Source organism: Electrophorus electricus, chromosome 12 (genome assembly GCF_013358815.1).
Source record: "Electrophorus electricus isolate fEleEle1 chromosome 12, fEleEle1.pri, whole genome shotgun sequence".
Lineage (NCBI taxonomy): Eukaryota > Metazoa > Chordata > Actinopteri > Gymnotiformes > Gymnotidae > Electrophorus > Electrophorus electricus.
Window position 1 is genome coordinate 5,129,642 of NC_049546.1, and position 26,420 is coordinate 5,156,061.

Here is a 26,420-nt window from a genome sequence, read left to right on the forward strand (position 1 = left end):
CTTCAAATTAAGGGTGTCTCCAGGACTCGGTTATGATCTTACTAACAGAGCATGGTCCATGCAAGTGTGATTTCCGTGATTCCTGAAAATGGCCTGCAAATTGAAAGAATGTGAGTTTGTTTCCAACACCGCCCTCTGGCGTCCGCAGTGGAGCAGGGAACGGAACCGGATGGTATAGCACCATATTTGATTTTTTTTTTTTTTATACCATCCCCCCCAGCATCTCCAGGACACCGAAGCGAGGGGGAGACAACGGATGTTAGTCGTAACTAGACTTGACCGAAGATGGCCTCGCCAAGGACGATAACCATTGTCGCGCTCTCTTTTGCGCTGGGTCTTTTTTTTGTCTTCATGGGTACGATTAAACTCACACCAAGACTAAGCAAGGATGCATACAATGAAATGGTAAGTGTCCGTAATTTACAGCACTTCTAGGCTACTGGCCAAATGCAGCGGCTGCCCTGGGCAAGATGTTCATTGTTCGATAGACAATTGCGAATAAACATAAAGATTTTTCTTTTCTCTTAAGTGAATACCTTTAAACAACATCAGAATCCTATTTTGTTGGCCAAGGATTTGGTTATTTTTATTACTGGCTAGCTGGGACGCCTGTAATTAAATCACTTGAATAAATGTACTTAAGTCGAAATAAAAAATTAAAAAAACCTAGAAAAGACGACTCCATCATAACCGACAATAGCATAAAAACAGACTTCTAAGGCAGCTAAAAGCTATAACACCGATGATAAAGTCTTGTAAGATACAATGAACTCTGCCGCAACATTTGTCTCATATGAACCGTGCAACTAGCGAGGTGCTAGAGGTCCTACAGTGCGGTCTAAACCGTTTGCTCTGAATGTCAGCGCTGGACTTATGGAGTATCATTATTCATATAAGTATCCTTTTATTGCTTTGTCCAAATGTGGCCCTCGGGAGCTATGTATCAACGTCTGGCGCCATAGCGTTCAGTAGCAATGGCGGCGCTTTCGAGCAAATTCTACCATGCACCTGCTGATACTGGTGCAGAGCAGACGTTGGTTAACATCCTGATGTTAGACTCCCCTAAAACCATTAACCAAGACTTCAGAAAGTGGAACCAGCTAACGTGTAGGAATATTAGAAGCTACTCGAATGCCTATTGTTTAAAGCAGCGTTTCCCAACTCGCTCCTCTAGTATTTTCAAGTATGACAATATAGATATTTCTTTAAGCATGTGCTAAAAAGCTGAAAACGTAAATGTACTATTGTTCAACTACATTTTTTTGCTCTTTTTTTTTTTTTTAATTATTATTATTTTTATTTAGAAAAGGGCCTATAAGAGTTATGCCAAGGCCCTGCCTGCCTTGAAAAAGATGGGCATAACCTCAGTGCTTCTCCGCAAGATTATTGGCACTCTTGAAGTGGGATGCGGCGTGGTCCTGACACTTGTACCTGGGAAACCAAAGGATGTGGCCAACTTCCTGCTGCTCCTGGTCATGCTAGCTGTGCTCTTCTTCCACCAACTGGTCGGAGATCCTCTCAAGCGCTACGCCCATGCGCTGGTCTTCGGCATTCTCCTTACCTGCCGACTCCTGATTGCTCGTCAGAGTGAGGACCGACCCGAGAGGGAGGAAAGGAGAGAAGAGCAGATCAACGCTCAGGAAAAGAATAAAGTAAAACTTTCTTAGCTTCTTTTTTTTCTGACTGCAGTAGCTGTAAGAAGAGGCATGGACGATTTCTGAATAGCAGATTGTGTTTCAAAAAAGACAGTTATAGACACAATGTGATTTTTTTTTTTCTTTTTTTTTTTTTTTTTCATCCCCGTAAATGCCGTTCCACATTGTTTTTGATTTCAAGATTTTTGTTTAGAAACCACATCCTAAACATGAACTCAATAAGTCAATAATCTCCACTGTGGCAACACACACAGCTCCGTGGCCGAAGATGAGACTGTTGTCTTTGTTGGTCACTTTTGTCATTCTTTCGGCATTTCCTTAACACTGACCTTTACTAATATTAATATGACACTGTAATATTAGCTTTAAAAGCTTATCATTGATTTTGATTATGATTTTGATTTTCAGCACCCTAGACTGACAATTATTTACAACCTGTATGTATGTAATGGCTTCCTAATTGCAAAATATTACTTAAAAATTCTTTTCATTATGGAATGGAAAGGAATTCACATCCTGGAATTAATTTCATGACTGTTTAAATTTGGTCCAAGAATGCTGTTTGATTTCTATAGTTTTTACCTTTTCCAGTAGATCTATATCACAGGAAGCTTCCTGTCTCGTAGTCCAGTTTCAGTGCATGATGATCCAAATCCCTTGTCTCAGGTGAACCCCAATCATGAAAATGTAACCTGTTTGTTCATCTCACTTTTCTGTTTTGTGAAAAAATATTGTTTTGTGTGCGTTAGTCTGAGAGTGTTTTGTTTTTTTTTTTAAATTATTTTCTTTTTATAAAGGAGGCAATTTCACCAGCGTCGCCTCCATTTTTATCTTTACCACATTGATTTATTAGATGTTACTTGTAAGACGTTGTTCAATAAAGACACCCCTATCCTTAGAATCATTATAATTCTATTTATTTATTTATAAACATATTAATTTATTAATTATAGATTATTCATTATTTTTTTTTACTTAAGTGACGTCAGTATTGATGTCATACTACATAAGAGCAAAAAAAAAAAAATAAATAAATACTAAATAAACAAATGTAAAGTCTCTACAAGAAACGTCATCTACGGGAATAACTCATACGCCCGAACCTGGTAAGCTGCCAGATCTACTTTTGCTTTGTTTTTAAATCTGATGTTAATTTATTTTATTTTTTTTTACCACACTCCCCGAGAAATGCACACCATTGACGTTATTCTGATAAAACCCAAGTCACCTTTCATACAAAGGCGGAGGCAATCTAGTGCGCATGTCCAAACGGTCGCGCGGAGGGTCGGGGTTTTGTTTGAATTGTGTGAGGGAGGAAAGAGGCGTCAGGCCGAACGGAGTTAGCGGTTAGCTATGTAGCGCGATGGCAGGCGCATCTAACCTGTCGGGGTTAGCTTTGGAGACCTCCGGAGAATTACAGTCTCCTGGCTCTGCTTCAAGCAACCGGAGTTTACGGGTGGCGGAGAATGTGAGGAAGAAAGGGGAGAGAAATCCCTTTCAGTTTGCGCTGAACTACCTTTCCCAAGGTAAGAAATCTTGAAGTTCGGATGGCTAACGCTAGCTAGCAAGTAAGCATTTTAATACAAAATAGCTAGCTAGCGTTAGCTAACGTTTAGGTAGTTTAGCTCATAATCGTTTAGATAATTGAATAATAACAATAATAAGATTTCACAAACGAGGAAAACAAACTCAGCAATAGATTATGCTGGTTAGGATTTGCTTGTTAGCCTAGCTAACTACCTACCAAGATGACCAAGATAGCTAGTTAGCTACCCTAGCTAACTTGGTTTTCATAACGTTAGCTGGCTAGCAAACTATTGAAGACACAATTTGATAAAAGTTAAGTTAATGTGACATGTAACAGCTGGTTAGCTGGTTCTCAGCTGTTAGACTTAGTTAGTTAACCGGCAAACACATTTTATATGCGGGTTAGAGTGAGCTGGTAAAATAGGTTAGTTGTTTGCATTGTCCCTTGAATGCTTGTGCATTATGAACAGTCATTAATTAAACTCTTTCTTAAGAAATTCACTGTAGCTAAATTAAAACAGAGGTCTATGAGTATAAACTGTTGCTCTTTACGACCAGAACTGTCAATTTGTGACTGGAACAGGGCACTCCTCATGAGAATTATGCGCATTACCAGTACGACAAACGACAACAAATCTTTCCGTAACCACAAGCAGCGATCCAGGCTGTCATGTCTTATTTTTCATTTATCACTATAGGGTTACTAGTCATTATTGACTATGTGAAGACATACCAGTAACCAGACAAACTAAGGTGAATGAGATTATCTCCATGTAAATCCACCAAACCTTTGGTTTCTCTGCTTATGTTTAATAGTGCAGGAAGGCACCGTTGTAAGAGGAAATGATGCACTGGAGAGGAACTTGGTTCTGGTGGAGACAATTGCCCTTAGTCAGGGTCTCCCTCCAGAGGCTGTCTCCTTGCTTCTAGACCTGGCATTAAGTCTCCGTGCAGGTAAGGTCATCCTAATACTGATTCCCTTTGTGTTTAAGGTCTAAAGATGTTATATAAATGCAACTTATTATTACTTAAGTTATTAATTATTACTATTCAAGTTATTTAAAAAACTTTCTTAACACTTAAGCAACCATCACACTTTTAATGCTAATAAAAAAAAAAGGATTCTGCACTTCTGAAGCTGTTGATAGTTTAGAGCAGGATTGCATTAGTGTTTGTGTTTTCTCCATTACACAGGTAGTGTGACCTGTTCTCGCATTCTGAAGTTTCTGATACCTGCTTCAGTAGTACCTCAAGAAGCCATTGTACGAGGAATGTCATGGCTGTGTGTAGGAAAAATGCCACTGAACGCTCAGGTAAAACGCTGTTGAGAAAGCTTGTATATCAGTAATGTGCATATACTATTTAACTTTAGAGGGGGGAAAATGCTCAAGCTCCTATTTTTTTCCCTCCTCAAGGTTCTTTTTCTTCGATGGGTTCTCACTGTTTTTGACCTTATTGACTGCAAAGACCACCTGAGAGCTGTCTATGGCTTTATTTTCAGCTTTTTGACTGAAGAGAATCTGGTGCGTTGAGTTTTGTCTTTCATGCCTTATCCTGTATTAATAAAGCTACTCTGATATGACACAAGCTATGTTGCTTCTGGTCTTAGCACATGTTCTTTTGAACTGTTTTTCTAATTTCTTAAGAACTATTTTTCGTTTCAGTGTCCTTTCATCTGCCACTTGTTGTACCTCTTAACAATGAGGGAGCATGGTAAGGTTCTGATTTCATGAATAAATTGGTGGGAAGGTATTAATTCCCCTGAATGCTTTTGTGCACATCACCTGTGTAAATATAATGCACTGTCTGCCTTTGCTGTTTTCCACAGTCCAGCCTTTCAGAGTGAGAAAACTGCTGGAGATTCAGACTCGAATGGTAAAGGAATTTTTGTTTAACCTCTTCTCTGACTTCAGTAGTAAACCTGCTGAAGGTTAAGCACAAGTGAATTTTTCACATTACGTTTTCCTATTTTGTACCGGCCCTTGATGTGGTGACATTCAGTTCCAGGTTGAGATGAGAATGTGTTTATGAAGGATTTGTCTGCTCCATGTTTGTGAGCATCATACTTGTTCTGTGCTCTCCAACAGGGCAAGCAGTCCTTTCTTATGCAGCTGCTGGCCCTCTACAAAGTTTTTCGTCCTGAGCTGGTGACGCTTTCTGTGCCGTCGAGATTGAGGGTCAGTGTATCTGCCTTAAAGAGTGGTAATATTAACTCTGTGATGGAAATCTCCATGTCTGACATACCAGTTGGTCTTTTTTGTGTTTTTTTTTTCTTCTTTCTTTCTCAAGACTGGCTTTAAGAATCACAATTCCACCTGGAAAGCGGCTCTGAGTGCTGTACAGCGGAAGAACAGGACTCAAATGATGGCCGATCATAGCCTCTCTCTGGGGGTGAAAGGGAAGCCTGTCTCAAGAAAAAGGGTGAGATGCTTAAAGCATTTTAAAGAATTTTTACATGGTTAGAATGCTATACACACATAGAATTAATATCTATAGAATGTAACGACTGTTTGACCAATCACAGAAACTGGATCACCTGGAGGTGCCTCCCTTGAGCTCATCGTTTTACACCAACTCTAAGAAAACAGTTTTCCAACTGCAGGAACTGCGTTCCTTTACCGAGTTGCTCCAAAACATCCACAATATAGAGGTAATAACACTCAAAGCCTTTCACCATTTTCACACCTTGAAACATTAGTCTTAGGATGAATTTGGATATTCTTTACACACATTGGTTGTATATCTGTCTTTAGGGCTGTTATAGGCATAATTGATATGTCTGCAATTTATAAATCTCTTATATATGCCTGTAAAGTTTGATGATTATTAATATTCCTAAGCTGTTTTAGTGCTCTAAAACATTTAGAGGCCCATGCTGTTTTCCCATCACCAGGAGTTTCGGATGGGATAAAAGCACACTCTGGCTAAAAGAACTTTAGTTTCAAAACATCCCGAATAGTTTGCTTTGTAAATTACCAGGAAGGGTTGTAGAGGGGTTAAAACACACACCCACACACACAGAGTGGTTTAGTACCCACTTATTTGGTTGAGGTGACTTCACAATTTGGAAATAGTATAGAAAAAAGCTAGCATAGATAACAGGTCATGTGGGAAATGATCCTTTGTGAATAAAAGGGTGGATGTCAGTAAAAAGATGACTTAATCATAACAGTCCTTATTTAAGTTAATTTGGGGTGCAGTTTTATTCTTTGGTCTCTTGGTGGAGCTCCATCATCACAAGACAACTGTAAAGAGCTGTCTTACTCTGCTGTGTGTGTGTGTGTATGACATTTGACTGTTAGTCTGACCGTTTTGACTTAGGTTTGTTGCATGTGGTGTTTTATTACATTTGCATTGCTTACTGCTAAAAACAGAAATGGCTCATAATTTATCGCCAGGTGATGTGATATGAGAGAACTTCGTCAGTTTAATTACAACAGATTGCTCACAGATAGGTGGCAGAGTAGGGTCAGACCGTATAAACCTCAACTGTGTAAGACATGTCATCCTTATGCTTCATGCTACGAACATTCTTTCCCCAGTTTGTTGATCCAACATGTGCAACAAGATGGGACTACTTTTATGGTACAGGTGGTTTAGGGTTGGAGTGCACAGTTCATGTGCGCAGTGCCAACGGACTGAAATCATGCACTGAAGGCAAATCAGTTATGCCTACAGCAAAGGGTCTTGGTTCCTTATTGCCACAGCTGCCTAGATTAAAACCAGTCTTTTCCTCTAATGAATCGTAAGTTTTCTCCTTGATTATGGAAGGAGCATGCCATGCCCATTCACAATCTGTCACTGTTTGTTTGTTTATTTGTTTATTTATTTATTTGTTTATTTATTTATGTGCTCAAGTGCTCACAATGAGAAGCAGCTGCTTGCACATTGACAAAAATGACATGGACCAAAATTGCATAGTGTACAAAAATGACATTGGGGGGGGAAAATTCTGAATAATTGAGTATATTAAAAATTGTGGTTTATGCTTTGCGTCTATGACTCTTGCCATCTGTGTCCATTGTATTAAATTGAATCAGCTCTCAAGAATGCCGAAAACATGGATAAATATAAATTTGATCGGTTCCATTTGTTGTGAAACCTACAGCTGAGGATGCTGCTGTGGTAATGCATTTGGAATAGGGGTTGTGTTCCTTGGTACTCAGAGTATAACTTTTGTTTCAGCTGCCAGCCCAAATGGGGTCTCTCCTCGGATGCTCTCTGGCACTCCATTATCTGGACTGTGTACAGGATGAGTCTGCTTTCCTGCGCCTCAACTTCTGGCTCGGCTACTCACTGCAGGAGGGTATGACAAGCCCTCACCCTGTTTTAGGATGAACTAAACCCACCTCGCCACCCAAGCGGATTTGGCCTGCTCGGTTTGTTGTCTTCCTCTCTGATGTGAGCTGGCGTTGTAGGTTTGCAGTAAAGAACTTTGTTTTATTTTGGGGTAGAGTTCCTGCTTTGCCCTGTGGACGGGGACTCGGACAGTCAGACTGAGGCCTCGCGCTTTCTCGCTACCATCCTCTCCTCACAGCAGTTCCTCCAGGTAAAACTTGTTTGGGTTCGAAAATCCAGACGGTCTAGTTGAGCCGAAGCACGGTTATGTTAGAAGAGGTGTTCATGGGCCAAGCTTGTCAAGGAGTTGTCCTGCAGAACAAACTTTCCTTTTAGTCCACTTTTCCCTCTTCAGCTGTATCTCTCTCTCTTGTTCCTACTGGTGCCTCTGTCAGGCCACTTTAATAGCAGTAGCGCCTGTTCTCTGTGCTAATTGATGTGAGAGGTTTCTGTCTTGAGGCCATGTGCTCCCTTGTGCTTCTCAGGAGAGTTTCCTCAGCACAGAGAGCTTCCTCTACAAGTTTCTGAGCGTGTGGGATGGCTCACTGCTGCGCTCCCAGGTCCTGGACCTGCTCAGCCACGTTCCCCTGATGCCCAGTCACCGTAAGTACCACTGGGCTGTTCTCTCAGATGCCTGTCATGCTCAACATTTCAGCAGATCCTTCAGTGCTTGTCTGCAGGGCATATGCTGTAACTGTGATGGAGGATCTGGTTAGTTCCAGCGGTGTGGTTATGCAGCCTTCAACCCAGGCCTGTTTAAAGCGTATCTCTAATGCTTCTAATATCTCTAAAGCATATCTCTAATGCTAGGATGTTTGACTTTATAGTTAAGCTTGGGCTCAGTAATGTAATATGGGTCCTCTTGTTTGCTGGGCTGTTGCATCATTGCACTTGGTTAGACTGGGGTAGAGTCTGAAAGTGTGTGTTGCCTCCCACTGGTTTCTCTGACTTCATATATCTGTTAAATGTTGTTGTTGTTGTTGTTTACCCTTATTATGAGTATTGTGTGAACAGTTAGAATATATTTTCTGTTCATTATCTACAGATATCAGAATGCTTCTTTTTGAGCCACTGATGCAACTCTACTTCACCTCTTCTGTGTTCTTTAAGGTATGTGTCTGATCTTTCTTTCTCACTTGTTTTTCAGATGGCATTGCTTACATTAAACATAATGGAAACACAGATGATTTACGTGGTGGTGTTGTGGTGATCTTGGTGATTGTCATAAATTTGTAAAGACTGAGACTGTAAAGACTGCATTTATTTTGCATGAAGTGTGCTTTGATCATGTTCATGGTACCGGGAAGAATGGCTTTTGGTTCCTTCTCCAGTCTTCTCTCTGAACGTTGTGTCATACTGCTCCACCAGTGTAGCGTCCTCGAGTGTCTGAACAGCATGCTGTTGAAGTGGTTGACCTGGCACTCCATCAACGCTCTGGAGAACGGTCTGGACATCAGCCTCAACAGCAACGGCACAGTGTGAGCATCCCTGTCTCCTGACAATTCTTGCATTACATTTTGCCATGTGTTGGCAATGACCTCCCAGTCAGGCAAAAATGTGAATATGCAGATGGGAGTAAAACTCCTATTTTATGATGACATACCGAATGTGTTTGTTTAGTTAAAATAGAATTTTATGCAGGATCAGCAATCGGTGATTTAAGAATAGTGATTGTTTACTTAGTGTCAGAGTAATGAACTGTAGGCAACATGTGATGCTGACTCGAAGAACATGGGGGTTATTTAAATTATGCTGATTTTCCAAAGATTTGCAGGTCTTCCAATCTTAAAATCATGTTTCCCGGTGAAGTTGCTTGTAAATGAGATCTTCATCTCCAAGAGCCTTTTTAAACATTACGCAGGCTTGAGACCATGCCATAGTTAAGTGCATATTATCAAAAGCCTTTTAATCATGACTGCTTTCACCTCCGAGATGTGACACTGTAAATTCAGAAGAAATTGCAGTCAGTCGAGGTCATGGTCATGCCCTGTCAGATTTTTTTTCTTTTATTTATATATATATATATATATATATATATATATATATATATATATATCTCTCTCTCTCTCTAGAAAGTGCTCTGTGGAACTGTGGGTAATGAAGTGTGGTGGATGGTCCCCTTGCTTCAGTGTACTGCCTCTCACTGCCTGATGATTTGATGATTTTTTTTTTTATTATTATTATTATTATTACATTACTGGGGTGCACAGCTGAAGGAGGAATTAAGAGCAAGGTCAAAACCGTATTTGACTGCTTAAATTTGTCATGCATCAATGCAATCACCCTCAGTTGTGCTTTGGGCTGGGGTGGTCTAATTTGCGGTCACCCTCAGTTACGCTTTGGGCTCGGGTGTTCTTAAGGGCAATATGGTGTGGTCTGAGGACTGCAAAGTGAAAGCAAAGGCGAGACGCATCTGGTGTATACTAAATGTAATTTAGGACTTTATATTCCACTCTGGGCCGTATGCTACCTTTTGTCAGCCTGCTTCAAAGAGCATGGGGGGGAAAAAAATAACCCAGGCATGTTTGTCGTTCCACAGCACCATGACCCTGTCTGGGTTTATGGATACAGTCATAGAGCTGGTGCGGTTTGTGGGACGGCTGGCTGCTGAGGGCCTGCGCCTGGAGAATTGTCATGTGCTGCTCCTCAGCCACACACTTGCTTTCTATGAGACGGTAAGCCAAGCTGCTTGCTTTTTTTATGGGTTTGAGTTGTTTGTGTTGCAGTTGGAAGTTCTAATAACCCAGCGTGTGTGTGTGTGTTTCGGGCCTTGTTTCTAGGTGTGTGATATGTTTGTGAAGTATGGCTTGCCTCTGGTCATTATGCCCCCAGCTGATGTTTTTTACCCAGCTCTCCTTGCCACTGATTCTGTCAGTGTGGATCGTCTGGGTTACATCATGTACAGGTAATCCTTGACTGCATAATATATCAGCTTTAGATTTTCTATATACTTTATGTAAATAATTTGGTGCATATACAGTTATCATGTTTAGGATTTAGTAAAATATGTAAAAAAAAAATAAAAATAAAAAATTTAAGCATAGCTGATGGGAACTTTTGCAGCGGACATTTCTTAGATTGGGTGGCAAATACACTGTATGTGGCTGCTGAGAATCAGGGTCTTGGAAGTGAAGTGCCTGTGGTGGCCTGTTGCTGGAGCGTGGGAGACGAGAACCGCTGCTCATACATACTGGTGGTTGTGCTTCAGGGAAGTGGTTCTGAACGGCTGTTGAATGGCAGTTTTAGGGTTAATTATTCAACCCTTCGTGATGCCTTCGAATGGTTATCACTTCAAACAACCCCTATAAATAAGAATAGAGAGAGTGTCTGTCTGGTTGGGGAGTGACTGGTTCAATAAGCATGGTGTGTGTGTGCATGCGTGTGGTAGGCGGTGCTCATTTTCTTCTGTTGCTAGGGTTTTCCTCAGAGAACTCGTATCATTATAAAGTTCAGCTTAATTGCATGTACATTTATGGCATTTAGCTGACGCTTTTATCCAAAGCGACATAATTATAACTGAATACAACTTGTGCAGTTGAGGGTTAAGTGCCTTGCTCAGGGGCCCAACAGCAGCAACTTGGCGGTGGTGGAGCTTGAATTGGCAACCTTCCGATTACAAGTTTGCGAACTTTAACAACTGAGCTACCTCTGCATATTGTAGGCTATACCTTTTTAAACACTGGTTTGCGGTATAGTTGTGTCTCATAATGTCTTTGTGCTTGTAAGCACAATGAACCAGACTGAATGATTGTTAACTAAATTGTCCTTATAAATGCCTGACTTGTCAACCATGAAAACTGAATTGTTCATGGCCTTGGTTTCTTTCATGTAAGGGTGTTCTTGATGATTGGATCTTCACAGTACGCGTGTTGTTTTTTCTGTCCCGCAGATACCGGAAGAATCTGACCCTGGCCAAAAAACAGGGCCAGCAGAGAGAGGTAATAAGGAGATTGTGTTGTGAGATAAGTATGCAGTTGTGACATGAATACCAAGCTGGTTGTCTGCAAGGGTTTTCTTTTTGCATAATTCACTAATAATGGATAAATTAGACCTCTAAGCTGTGCTTTAGGAACCCATGATAATATTTAATGGAAAGGAGGAGAAGTTAAGGTGTTTCTCTCTCTTCCCTGCTTAAGACAGGAGGATGGACAGCCAAGGTTAGTTAGAGGCCTCAGGGCATATGAAGCATTTAAAAATCCCCATGAATGAACTAGAGCCTGGTCATTCATGTTTTTAAAAGGGTGTTCCTGTAAGTAAATGTTTGATGCAGGAAAGACTTTGCTCAGCTTGATCAAGCCAGGATATCCCATAATTTATCAGAATTTACTCGTGCACAACTAAATATGTCATTTGTGGAGCAAACTACATGTTGAATGCAACATTTAAGGCAACAATACATTACGTGTTGGGCTAAAGTAATTTCATGTCACTACACTGTAGTATGAGTAAGTTAAGGGGAAATTAAGTTTTGTTGGTCTGCAAATTATATGTTCTGGATATAAACAATTATATTGACTTGATGGCTTTCCAATTTTATTTACTGAAACTTAAATACTAATGTGCTTGAGGTTGTCTGGTATAGCTCTTTCATGGCTCAGTAAAATGTTCTTTCCTAGAGGTTGGGGGGATTACTGCCTTCTTTTCTCTAGTTAGTTGACATGCACAAATTTGAACAAACACTTATTTTAAAATGTTTGGTAAAGAGTACGCTAAATTAAACCAGAATGTTTTGCCTTTTGTTGCACCCTGTTGTAAATTGAACAAGCTCAGTCTGCTTGAACTGTGGTCATTTCTCTCAGAGCACACAAACCTCATAGAGCTGCGAGTGCTAGTTTACTCTGCTGAAACAAGTGTCATTCCTAAATCCCCAGTCAGATAGTTAAGTTGAACATTCAAATATAAAATGAAGATGCAGACTTCAGAATTGGTTAAAGAGAATGGCTGGTCCATCTTTAATTGCAAGTTAACGTTATCAAGCATTATTGAGGCACCATCTGGAGACTAACAATCAAAGAATTGATTATGTATTTACACCACTGTTTTGCATACTACTGTTTGTATTTGCCACCATTACATCCAAAACATGCATTAGTTAACATATGCAAACTGATATTCAACACCCACACCAGTTGAAACCTGTTACCACCATATTCCAAGAGAAGACTTCTCTTAACCTTGTCCTAAAGATGATGTTTTTCTCTACCATCCTGAGCCTGGTGGGGAGGTCATATCTTACCCTGAGGTCCAACAAAGCCTATCCTGTATGCAAATCATTCTAAAAGGACAAAGACTCTCTATACTCCTTTGTTTTACTTTATTAATATGTCTAATGCAATGTTAGGCCTCTCTTGCCTCTTATTACCTCACAAGGGTGGTAGGTTGGTACTGTATCACTTCCGCCCATGTCCGTTGGAGAAACTGAAATGAATTTTATCTCCTTGAAATTGCAGCAAACATTTCACATAAGCAGAGTCACGTACCAGGAGTTTAACAAGCACCTGGTGGCCATGGTGAGCTGTCTGTGGAATTCCAAGTCATTCTTATCTGGCACGGGAATTGAGGTGGATGAGCGTCAGCTGATCCAGAGCAAAGTGCCCGACCACTGGAGCTCCTTTGACCTTGTTCACCATCCAGCCTTCTTCAAGTATGCCTTGGAGTTTCACCAGAAGGTGAGCATATGATCTTAAGATTTGAGAACTTGTCAAAGCTACTTTTGTTGTTTAAAGTCAGAGTGCAGGATTTGGCCAGATTATTCAGAGCACAATGAGTATAAAATCTTGCCATTTCATTTTACACCACAGAGCAGGGAGCAAGTTTTCTTTAGGCTAAATGTAAATGTACCCTAGGGTGAATAAACTCTCCTGTGATGGGTGATGTGCACCAATGCCTGGACCCCACTGTAAAGAAATCATGTCCCAGCTAAAGTAAACAAACATTTTGTCTTGTACTTGCTGACAGACTACACCATTTTGTAAACTCATAACACTGAGGCTAACACCTACTCTGATGTCATGAAGAATAATGTTGCTAGCCGTATGACCAACAGCTGGCCAAAGATGTGCATTAAGATGTAAAAATGCTTTTTATTGTACCTTTTGAAGTTGAACAAGGAGGGGAATATGGTATTCATGTATCTTTTATGGATTATGCATTAATCCAGGGTCACATTTTGGTATTCATGGGAGCTACATTAGGTCTGAGTTTTCACCAAATTAATAATAAGTACCTTTTTTGGTCCAACTGCACCGATGAGCTCTGATCTTCTGAGATTTAAAGGAGAGGTAAAATGATGAATATTTATACTTTTTCTTCAGTGCTGGCCAGAGAGGAAGCGTGTGGACCTGGCTTCTATAAAGGTAATTTCCATTTTATTAATGAGAGTACTGATGCCCGTTGAAGTGTTTTTCATTGTTAATCAGGTTTAAAGAAACTCTGCTGTCCTCAGGTTGGAAAATACTGGAACTGGTATGTGGAGTTCCTCTTCAGCCAGGGCTTTGATGGTCTCAATGACTTCATCAAGGTTAACACTGGCCAAAGCTATTCTTCCAGCTCTAGTAGCCAAGGGGACAGTCAGCCCACAGGCCAGCACTGATGATGGTTTAAACGGCTTTGTATTACTTGGAAGATTGCACTGAGACATTAAGGGGACTCTGTTTCAGTGGTCATGTACATATTTTGTGGTCTTTTCTAAAAGGACTTGTAGAGGAAGCCATATTGAAATTGTATATTATTTTGTCTGTATCCATGTAGAGGAGTGTGTATATGTTTACTCTAGTCTGTTAAACTTAGTTAAGTGCTTACTTATTTTAATTTTTTCTGTGAAACATTTGTTTTGCATCCTGGTTTTTTTTTTTTTTAACGTTTTAGTTGCTTCTTTCAGAACCTGAAGTGTCTTGCATTTAAAGACATACAAAGCTCAAGATTTATGAAGCTTGTAGCAGTGTATTTTTTAAAAACGTGATTTAACAAAGTAATTATGGTAAAAATCTTAATTGAGGTCTTGTTTAATTTATTTCTTATTTTCAGTAAATCACCAGTACAAGTGCAAAATGTTATTATAGTACTTTTGTTTTAAAGGTCATAAAACAAATCTGTTTTTGTCTGTCCCAATAAAGTTTCCAATAGAGTATTACACCACTTTGCGCAATGAGAGGAGTTACACAGGTTCCCCCTGAAAGCGTCAAGTCTTTATTTCTTACCATTTTGAACGGGATGTCAGTGTTTTTACATTTCAAGTTCAATGAGGCATTTGCATAGCTTTGTAATTTATACACATTCTGCAAATAGTGACCCTGTTGTAACGTCACAACTGTGACATCTGTAAATCTTTTCTTGGCTTTATTAAAATATTTCCAACCTGTACGTGATGACTTCAGTTCAGTGACGTGTTTATCTATTTGTAAGTAATTTTGAATAATCGTGTGTATATATTTAACCTTTGACAAAGTTTTGTCTGCTAAGCATCTGGCTTCAGGTTTCATTTCTTTTCCGTTATACCACGGCCCGCACTACATTTTTGCTTCTGAAGTGTTATTACACTGGAATTTCTCCTTGGAAGAACTGACCAACTTCAGGCGGAGATCATCCCATCTCATTTTCAAAAACATTTGCTTATTTAATCCTCAGAGGCACGTCTAAAAGCTCAACCCTACCAGCGCCTCAGATATGTCTGCTCCGTGCCACTTTAAGCAGCTGATGTCAGCAGCAACGTGCAAGCGGATGTCGGAGCGCTCGCCGCTGCTCAGAGCCGCGGGCTGCGTGTGCACCGATCACTACCGATCACTACCGATCACTTCGCTGCTTGCTTCTCCGGTTTTTACCGGCATTAAGAGATTATCTTCCCCAAGCGTTCAAGCATTCTGTGGGCATCTGAAGTGTTTTCGTGGCATTTTTTTTTCACCCACTGTTTGGGGGGGGGGGGAGAAGGTAAGACGTGAAGTGATAAATGTCATCATTTTTAAGACCAAGATCTGTTTATTTTTAAAATAAGATGCTTTAATTTTAGTGGGCTCTGTGAAGATTGCGACTGATTCATCAGTGTTGGAGTAATTATACCAAGTAAAACGGGTTGTCCCAGGAAATGTCTGTCTAAATGTGTCTCGCCGTCAGCCTCGGTTTATTTTGCCGGTGTTAGAATAAAAAGTGCGTGTGTAAAGCGCTCGTGTGTGTCAAGAGTGAAGCTACCCATTGCCCGCGTTACGTGACCAAGCAAGACGAGGAAATCGCTCCTACTTTATCTGCTTTCTTCAGTTTGCCAAGGTGCGTGAAGTCGTCTTGTGGCTTTTGTATGCGCTAGAAAATATCGACTTGCACACGTCCTCGACTTTTGGAGGTAAACTTTGTTTATACTCTTTGTCGATTGATGCCATCGTAACTGATGACCAGTGTCCTCCTCCTCGTTCCTTTTGGGGGATCCGTCCTTTTAGTAAACAAGTTGGCATTCCTATGCGAACTGTTTGTATTTAAAATTGTAATATTTACTCATCATATATGACTAAGGCTTGTTGAAGCAATTTTTGGGAATCATTTACTCCATCCGTTACCGGCACCTGGTATCTGTTCCGAGCTGGCAGTGGGTCGGGCACATCGGATTGTCTGGCTGATGGGAGACCGGGAGGCTACTGATTAATCCTATAGAATGGGTGTGGAGTGAAATGTGTAGAAGAAAGCAACCTGCATTACACCAAGACGTCATTTATTCCCGAGTCTGTGCAGCGTCTTAAGAACGTCTCACCTCTTACTGGCGTTCTCGACACCCATGTGTATTTCAACTTTATAATTCTCACGGCACCTCTCTACCCGACTTGCTCCGAGCTCCGGCGTGTTCATTCCCCCATAGTCACCATTTTGATTAGTCTATTCAGACCTGCATTTAAAAAACAAAAAAACAAAAACATCATTTAGTGTTGTCTGATGATGACAGTGCTTTAGTACCATTGTGAAAGGTGTGCTTTAGATGAATTGTTTAACAGTGTTTTCCATTTGGCTCTGGATGTAACCTGTTTTCTTTGATTCCTTTGTGCCCTTCAGCTTATCATAAACACATGTCGTGAAATGCATAATTCATGTCTGCAGTGCATGTACATAAGAGCGTCTGAGGAAGTTTGTTTCTATACTTCACTTGAGAGATGATCAAAAAATGTCAGCACTTATCATTGCCTCTCCATACCCCAGTTATGTGCTGTGAATGTAAACATGGCAGGAATTGTCATATTGATATTAAAGACATTTCATTCAATTAGAACGCTGCCTTACTGATCTTAAGAAAGCAAGCATGTTAAGTAATGATGTCACTTAAGTGACACATTTCATCAGTAGGCTCCCCACAATGGAGCCAGAATCATCAGGCAGGTATTCTGATAAATAATGCTGTGATAAATCTCACATACTCTCTCTCTCTCTCTCTCTCTCTCTCTCTCTCTCTCTCTCTTTCTCTCTCTCTCGCTGTGTGTGTGTGAGTGTGTGTGTGTGTGTATGTGTGTGTGTATATATATATATATATATATATATATATATATATATATATATATATATATATATATATATATATATATATATAATAAAATATGTATGTCTCTATCTCTGAAGCCCCCTCCCTGCGTTTCAGCCTCATGGCCTTTGTCACTTTGGTTGGGGCATAAAGCAATATTCAAGAAATAGGAAAGGAGACTGAGCCCTTAGAAGCCTTAGTCCTTAGTCTCCCTGACTGACAGTGCTGATGTCAGTGGCCTTACACACTGGCCATGCGAGAATAAATTGTGGTAATACAGTGTCAAGCTGACATGAGAAAAGCCTTAGTAATGGAACGAGCTGGGAGTCTTCAGGCTTTGATGTGTGTCTCATTGGTAATTGTACCAGCCTTCAGAGAGGTGCTGCCTCCCAGTGCTGAGGAAAAAAAAGGTAAACAACCTTTATGCCCCTCCCCCCCCGCCCCATAATCCACTCGCTGTGTTGAAAGTGGGGGAGGATTTAGAGAAAATGGGAAGAAGAATAGGGATAGAAAAGCAATTTACTAACTCGGTAAATACGAACATGTGGGAACCCGACCCCAGAAATGGAGTCTGGGGAACGTTATTTAAAATCTGGTAACCGATGTGTTCCTATTGACATCGAATGGGGTTGGCATCTGCTGGTTGTGACTGTTCCAGCATATGTCTTTCTTCATGCCCTGGCACTGCAGAGCACAGAATGAGACCCAAATGGCCTACGGGCATATCGGATCGACCACAGGAAGAAAGTGCCTGTGCAAATTACTTGTTGGATCCTGGAACTGCAGGAGAGAAACCAAAGCACCGAGGTCATTATAGGCCTGCTTTTGCTTAGCTTTACCTTTTGAAATTCCGTTTAATCCAAGTTAGTTTCCACTGCTTCTTTACTTTTGGCAATCTTAGGTTTGGCTTTTGTCAGTTTACACTGATAAGCCATAACAAGAAATCACCTGCCTAATATTGTGTAGGTCTCCTTGTGCTTCCAAACCAGCTCCGACCCATAGAGACGTGTTCTCCATAAGACCTCTGAAGGTGTTCTGTGGTATCTGCCATCAAGACGTTAGCAGCAGATGATGTAATTTGCAAGGTGGGGCTTCCGTGGATTGTAATTTTTTTGTAGTGATCCCACATGTTCTGTTGGATTGAGATCTGGGGAATTTGGAGGCAGATCAACACCTTGAACTCTTTGTTGAGATCCTCAAACTATTCCTGAACAGTTTTTGCAGTGGCAGTGTGGCATTATCTTGCTGACAGAGACCCCTGACATTAGGGAATACTAGTCTGCATCAATTAAGGTGCCACATGTCAAAGTAACATACGCATGAATGCCAGGACCCCCAAGGTTTTTGTTCCACACATCTTGTCAAGTTAATTCAAAGGTATGAGTTTAGTTACATTTCAGATCAGGCTTCATTAGTTGTATACAATATTGCTTCATTGTTAGTTTCACTGTAGTATACTAATAAACTTGGCAATTAGGTATGTGTGTGTGGGTGTGCAGGGGATATGTGTGTGAAAGAGGCAGATTGAGGGGGAAGAGTGAGATAAATGGTTTGTATTATCACCAAAGGACTTAAATGTTCATGTTCTAAGGCTGTTCACTGTACAGGAAGGGTGAGTCACTACGGTTTATCTGCTTGTAGCCTACTTCAGGTCAGTATCATTCGATTTGGAATTCATTATCTCATCATGAAATCCATGAAATCAATTTTAATGAACTCTTTAAAACATTAAGAATTGTAAAATGGATTTATTGAAGAGGTGTAGTGCTATGATTAGAATGTAATTGCATAGCTAATGCACAAGCATACATGGTGTCTGGCTCCTGAGAATAAGATGACATTGATTAGTTTCATATAAATGGAAATATTCAGCATCAAAATGATAACTGTGGCTGGTTCAGTATGTTGGTTCATCTCTAGATGTTGGTTCTTTATTCATGATAAGACCACTGAGTAGTTGGTGTAGTAGTTTGCTTTCAGAGTTGAATCGTCCTTGTGAGACCATTGTATAGCACTTTTATTCTTAAATACTGTAAAGTAACAATGTTTTCAGAGTAATTTGTAATCATACATGTGAAATCTTTCATGTGAATATTTGAGTAATCTTAAAATTCCTTTTCTGTCTTGTTGGTGCAAAAAAACCAAAACAACAATCATCAATAAAAAGAAAAACAACCGACTTTTATATTTGCAGTAGATCGTTTTACAAAGCAAATATTATTGTTAGTTTACCCCCAAATTAGCATAAAACTGTAGCATCAGAAGTGATCAGCAATTATTCAGTTTGTTGTGTGGAAGTTCCTAGGCATCACATCACTGCCTGCCCTGCCCATGCATCGATCTCTATTACGTCATGATGACCCACACTCCCAGAAACTCGGGAGTCACCCATGAAGCACCTACAAGGCTGCAGAGAGAGTGTTGCTTTTAGCCCATCTGCAAAAGAAACAACCATCAAGTGCAACAATTCAAAGATAAATGCGAGGTAAGGGATGTTGGTATGTCTTTGCATGGGCAGTGTGCCCTCACAGTCTCCCAGGTGGTCACCATTTATCTCCTGTGATTATTGCCTGGAGTAAGATCTCATTGAGTTATAGATCTTCCAAAGAGGTCACGCATCCCAAATGTTCAGTGGGTATGAAAGTCTCCATGTCTAGCTGAAGAGCAGCTACCGTTCTTCAGCGCTTCCGTTCTCAGATGTAGCGATCGATATGTGTTGCTTTGGTCTACAGTTTCCCTATTGACTAGACACAACGTAACATGAGTGTTGTCCCCGTCCTTGAACAAATACTTGTTTTTCTGCTCCTCTGGAATTTCATGTTGATGAAACTCTCCATGAGCCTCCAGTATGATGTAGTGTGAATGCTAATTGCAGATGGTCCTGTGTTTGTCTTTCTGTATTGTTTCCACTGAGTGAGCCAATTAAGATGGACGTCTTTATTCTGTAATTGCTTGGTTGGTGGTGATTAATACGCCAGAAATGTCTGTGTGCTTCTGCTGTGTTTTGACTTCAGTCCTCTCCCCACCGCTTATGTAAATGCTTGTAGTTAGGGCTATAGTTATAGTCCTTGCCATGACGTGCACAGAAGTGGAAAACTTTAAAACCTGATTAAAAATGTAAACTTATGAAAATAAACAGAATAAAATTAAGGATGAATGGTTTAGAGTTACACCACTGTGCAGCATCTTAAGTAAAAATACTCACGTAAACGTCACCTTTCTTTCACTATGTTCTCTTTGAGGTGGGTTCACAATGTATTCCACAGGAAATACTGCAACACACATCTCAGTACAGCTATTTGAGAAACTGACACCACTCATATAGTTATAGATTTTAAGATATATAATGTTACTAGGCACAGTCTGGAAAAGTAGTATTATAAAAAGTTTAATATTCTATTCATAGAATATCAACTTTCTTTAAATATCTTTGAAATAGAAAATATGATCAAAATATCTACATACCACATGGGTATACTAGAGTACTTGCAATGTATTCCTTTCTACCGCTAGACTTCAGTGGCTTTAATGCATTAGTGAAGCTGCAGCTCCCTGAATGCAGAGTTCTTCTATATTTTATCATTTATTCAACCTATTAGTCTGCGAACACAGATCAATATTTAAACTAACCTCTGGGGTGCTTAATCCCCTACAGTTGTCTGTGGCAGTGCAGCGTGTTGGGGGGGGTTACGGAAATAAAAGGGCTATTCTTTACTAGCCTTACACAGAGCTGCCATTTTCTAGTGGCGAGAATAATGTCCCAGAGAGGCATCTGGCCCTCTGTCACTCCCCATCTATTTCATCACATTTAAGATGTGCCCCTACTTCCTTACCATACGCAATGTGCAGGCAAGGCACTTATTTGTATGCTAAACGAATCATTATTTCTGCTTTGGGTTTGTTCTCGGGGTAAGTGTTACATTTTTCAGATTGTGATGGGAAATGGTGCTGAATGGAATGGATGATTGCTTTGATCTAAAACTGTTATGTCGACCACTCGTGCAAAAGTAAACATTTATGCTAATGTGACACAGGCGCACGTGTGTGGGTGATGAATTCATTAAATGCCAGAAAACAAATGAGTGGATGCTTTTGTGTACAGAGTAAGAGAGATTGGGTTCAGATTATAATCACTTCAGATTATAGAATTGGCAGGATGAAATGATATCTGGGCAGAGCAGTTGTCTAACTAAAGAGCCTTACTGTCTTTAAGTGTTGGCTGTCACAGAAACAATTTCTTATCTAAGATACCATTCTAAGATACCATCGAGTTTTAGGGCTCACATACCTGTGACAGATTTCCAGTTAAAGATGGTGTCGCCATGAGTATCTTTCAGCCTTTGGCTAATGGATTTCTAAAAACCTTGACAAGTGTTTAAAGTTTCAAGTGTTTAAATTGTTTTATTCTTGTCTATCATTAAAATGTAGGAAGTGGAAATGTTTAATTCAAAGGCTAACTGCATACACACAGAATATTAAACAGGCTTCGATCTTTGATCACTCTCCTCCGCAATGACTCCTCCTCTGAGAAAACGTGCACTCGAAGAGATACAGTTAGGTTGGCATCACACAGGGAGAGAGTGATGCCTTCATCGACCGCCCAGGGAGTGGCTTTCGCCTGCGTGAAGGAATGTTTCACTGGCCCGAAGACCAGGAATTGTCAGTGGGCCGGGACAGACAGCAGTTCTCCGACGCAGTTGTTTGCTGATGTGCGTATTGCGTTTGGCCAAAGGTCGATGTACCTTCAGAGCGCGGGGGGAGATCATTTATCAAACGCAGGCGTTTCAGGTCAGCTGGCTTCTCGCCTCTTGGCCAAGCTTTGTGATTTATTAAGCTAAAAAGGTCACTCTACCATGCTGTAATTAATTCTGTCTTGTTTTATTTGGGCTTATGCACAGGAGTTCCTCTTCCTTTACTGGCATTTGTCATTACTTTGTTTAGTTACCAGCCTGGTGAGGCAAGAGGGCAGCGGCCAGTAGAACTGCACAATGCCACATCACTGGCCATGCCTCACATCCTGAGAGGCAATGGGTGACACAGGCTGTAATGCTGTGCAGTATAGGACAGTGGTGGGTCTCTCTTCTCTAATTAGTTCGTATCCGACCTTTTCAACATAGAGATGCAGTATTTATTCACCCAGATAATTAGGACTCGTCAGTTTATTTTTGTTCTTCAGGTTATTTCAGCTGCTGGAGAACAAATGATTCCATTTGTGTTCACACAGGTGTAGAAGGAGGAATTAAGACTTGAGAATAGCCTTGCCATCGCAAATGGCAGTGCATTTGTGAAGAGCTTGGTTCATTCCAGTCATTCCATATTTTTTTAAGACCGAAGCCGGAGTACCGTTGGTTAATCAGGAGCGTCCATGTTATTGCATTTGTCTTTTGCTGGATTGTTAATGCAGTCCATTTTCTCGTTCACAGGGGAGCGATAAACACTTAAAGCCCTACTCATCTCTCCTGATGCCTTTATTATGAATAATTCCATGACATATTCTGCACCTACTAAAGAACACAAATCGAACATATGCGATAGTTCATGCTTCTGGCCTAAGCCTATTATCTTGAGAGTTATGTACACTGTGTAACACTGTGTGTTAAGAAGAACACTTAGTCTTTGGAGCTCATCATGTTTTGTTGTCATTATTTTATAATGGAGGCTTCTGTGTTTCGCATCACTGCGGCATGAGAAGAATGATATCTGCCTTGTTAGATGTTGTTCCTATGGAAACGGCTGACATGCCAGGGTTTAAGCTAATCATTATTCAGGCCAATCCAATTGTATAAGGAATGGTAAGATTGTACAGCTTTTCCACTCACAGATAGTTTTCTGGTGTTTCTCTCTCTGTGTGTGTGTGTGTGTGTGTGTGTGTGTGTGTGTGTGTGTGTGTGTGCGTGTGTGTGTGGGCCGGAGGGCCTTGACCTTCTTCCTCTTCTTGCCTGCAATTATTTTTTTTATTCTGATTTGGGAAGCCTGTAAGCTGTTTGCTGGACTAAATCCGAATGATTTGGCCCTGTGATTATGTGAAAGGCTGACCTTTTTTTGTTGGAATGACTGACCTTTTCAAATGTCCATGGATGATGGAAGTTGGCTTAAAATGAACCCTGATGACATGGCGCAAGGAATGACCTCCGCTCCCGTGCAGGGAAGTTTCCACCCGACACCTCATATGACATTGGGGAGGTCACGGTGCTGATTACACACAGGACCACGCTGCGTTTTTTGCCACAGGCTGCACAGTTCCAGTGAGGCTGGAGATTTTGAACAATCTGCCACCTTCTGTCTGTTGAGACGTTGGCATCAGTAAGAGGGCAGGAAGTACAGTATGTGAGGGTATGCTAATTGAGCCTGGTCCACTTTATTTTTAGAGCTGATCCACTCAGTGTGTTCTGTCTCTCCCTGACTCCCTCCCTCTCTCTCTCTCTTTCTCTTTCTCTCTCTCCCTCTCTCGATGAGAAAGCAGTGAGTCACAGGAAAAAGAATAATGTGAACCTGGCATCAGACTACAGTATATAAAAGGTCTGTGTGTCTTTAAGATCTGTGTGCTTTTTCATTCCTTCCAAAACTTCCTTTTTTGTCTCTGGTTAAAGACTCTTAGCTCTGATTGCAGCATGTACAGCGATGTTAAGATGGTATGTGTCCCTGAAGGCTTTAACTAATGAGCATGAAATTACCAGTGCCTAGCAAGACTGTACTGTCAGAGTGTTGAAATTGGTGAATGACCAGTTATTTACAGGCCAGGAACCTGTCCATGTAGCTCCCTGTTTCAGAAAATGACTGATACACCAGGATACGTTCCCTTCAGTATATTCTTAATAGAGATGCCACAGCGAATGTTCCCTGCAAAGTTACATTTTTATCGCTCATTTATAAATGGCAGTTGAACTGAAGCATGTCTAATATTACCCATAGACTGAATGTTTCAGAACATTCAGAGTTACTTCATCATTCTGACTAGTTGCTCACAGCTTGTGGGGTGATGGTGCCAGAATAGTGACATTAGTGCCAGAACGGTGGGATTCTGTGCTTCTATGAGGTCCCTTAAGGTGTAGTACTTCACAAACACTGGCCATGCTGCAGAGTTAGCTGTGATCAGCCATGGCCTATGTAAGTGACCACTGATGTCCATTTAGGGGCTACACATCACTCTTAACTGGGTTTGCAGCCAGTTGTCATGGACGCTAAATGAATGGCGACGTGAGCAGGATTTGTGAGTCTGAGCTTGGCAGACATCATCACAGCATGTGCCGAGAGTCCTTTAGTCTGTCTTTCTCATTTGAGCTCCGACTAAAAGTTAGCATCGTGTATTGAACAGAAGGTGTGTAATGGTGTGTCAAATGTAATTTAGGCAATATGTTTAGGATTTACCATGTGTCAGTTCACATTGTTGCATTATGTATAGTCCAGTGCAAACATCATCTGATACTTTGTGCAAGTCTGCCTTTGTATCTTTACTCAAGGCTTCTGATTGTGTTCTTGGACCAGGATAGGCAGAAGATCTCAAACTGTGATTCTTTCAGCTCATCAAAACATCAAAAACAATGTAGCATATAAAATGCAAATGACTCCCACAAATGACAAGCTTCCAATTTAATGTTTTATCTGTTGATCAGCTGTGATTGCACAGTTATTTCAGGGCCAGATGCCTGTGGCTGTAATACATGGTACAGGTGCCAGTATGAAAGTAGGGTAAAACCTGTATGTTTGTTTATTTTGATGGTTCCCAGTAATGTTTGTATGGCACCCTTGTTTCCACGCCGTTTCAACCTGCTCTGATGACGTCAGTGGTGGATATACCCCGAGCTGCACGGCTTATCTCCGAAATTCAGTGTGTCGTCCGTTATCCGTCACCTTTCATGCAATAATGCGCTCTAAAGCTTTGACAGTTCTTGTACCTTTAATATGGAGCGGATATGGATTTCCATTTAAAGGAGACACAGAGGCCATGGGTGGTAAACCTAAGTAGGGCGGGCACGGGTGATCTGACGCACACTGCGGTTTGTGGCTGCAGCGCTGGACCCCGAGGCCGGCCAGACGCTGGCGGGTTGGGTGCGTTTGACGGGATGGCCAACATCATAAGGGGGCCTGCTCACAGGTGGCTCTGAACGGCACGAACAACGGTGCATCCTTAGCGGGAGGAAGATTACGGGGGCGGACCGCGCGCTAGCGAGCAGACAGTGTTCGAACAGAAGACTTGCCTTTTTTAGGTGGGCCGTTTTACATCTGCTCGTTTCAGACACGTTTAGTCAAGGTCTTAAAAAAAAAAAAAGGAACATGCTGAACAAAATTTGATGGTTAAAGCTTAAGAACAAAGGCCTTGTAAGATACAAAGCAAAGAGAGCAGTAAGAGGTCTTTGCATTTTCCATCCTGGTTTGATATATCGTGATTATCTGAAAAAGCAGGCCTCTTAGTCTGTGACTTTCTCTTCCTGTTGGAGTGTGTGGATGTGAGTCATTACATGTCAATTACCTTTGTGGATCTTTACTTAGAAGCGAGCACAATTTATAGTAGATGTGGTTTATTAAGCTAATTGCATACCTGATGAACTTAAGTAAATGTTATATTGAAAACAAGCAATAAAAGAGGTTATTTATCATTCTGCTGTACCACTGTTTTGTGTAAATCTAAATTTATTCATATGACAGTATGTGCTCACTGAGGAGATACAACCTTCACTGTGCTTGGTCTGATAACAATGGTCTTTATGGCTGGTGAAATATTTTCCCTTGCCACACTAAAAACCATATGCAGTTATTACCATGAGAGATGACTGATAGTTTGTCCCAGGTTTAAGCATACTATTTTTATGCATGTTGGTATCCTTGCAGAATGCAGAGATTTAAATGTTAAGAAGCCAAACGTATCCTCCGCAAATGTACACCGCATTATCCCGCCAGCTGCTGTTCCTGGCACTGATTTGACCATGCGACTAATGAAGGTCTTGTGTGACATTATGCTGAAATGTTCTGGCAGTGCCACTAAATCTGCTCTCAACTGCTGCACGAGATATCAAGTGAAAGCAGTATCGATTAAGTGCTGCTGTGCGAAGTGTGGGAGCCTTTCAGGAGGACGTGGCTAGCTCCGACAGCAAGAGCTCCTTGCTGTCTCCTCTCTTTAGACGTCCGGGTGAGAGCGAAGGGGAGGAGGGGCGTTGCTCTGGAGAGGCCAAAAGTGAGTAAATAGGCTTGAAAGGGGGAAAGGGGACTAGATGGAGGCCTCCACCTGGGGGCAGAGCGTGTTGGGTGAGCATCCCGCCTCTTTCGGTTGCTAAGTAATGAGGCCTGGGGCCTAGCTGTCTAATTAAACCCGACATCAGCCTGTGAGCCTGCCTGCATCCCACCAGTCAGGCCGAGTTGGCCGTGTGCTGCCCAGGCCTCAAGCCTCTCCTCTGTGGGGGTTCATCTCGTTC

General features: G+C 41.1%; 2 protein-coding genes across 2 annotated transcripts; both read left to right on the plus strand.

Moving 5' to 3' along the window:
- The first annotated feature begins 210 nt into the window (after window positions 1–210).
- Window positions 211–2,556, plus strand: tmem35 (transmembrane protein 35). Its single transcript, XM_027022585.2, has 2 exons — window positions 211–405; window positions 1,305–2,556. The coding sequence occupies exons 1-2, from the start codon at window positions 286–288 to the stop codon at window positions 1,665–1,667; spliced, it is 483 nt and encodes a 160-aa protein (XP_026878386.1). The 5' UTR covers window positions 211–285; the 3' UTR covers window positions 1,668–2,556.
- Window positions 2,557–2,937: 381 nt separating this feature from the next.
- On the plus strand, window positions 2,938–14,882 carry cenpi (centromere protein I). Its single transcript, XM_027022595.2, has 20 exons — window positions 2,938–3,181; window positions 3,999–4,136; window positions 4,377–4,495; window positions 4,598–4,705; window positions 4,847–4,895; window positions 5,011–5,057; window positions 5,270–5,359; window positions 5,472–5,603; window positions 5,707–5,832; window positions 7,368–7,488; window positions 7,637–7,731; window positions 8,006–8,123; window positions 8,566–8,630; window positions 8,889–8,998; window positions 10,060–10,195; window positions 10,301–10,425; window positions 11,410–11,458; window positions 12,971–13,189; window positions 13,835–13,876; window positions 13,966–14,882. Exons 1-20 carry the CDS (start codon window positions 3,019–3,021, stop codon window positions 14,110–14,112), a joined length of 2,199 nt encoding a protein of 732 aa, XP_026878396.2. The 5' UTR covers window positions 2,938–3,018; the 3' UTR covers window positions 14,113–14,882.
- The last annotated feature ends 11,538 nt before the right edge of the window (window positions 14,883–26,420 follow it).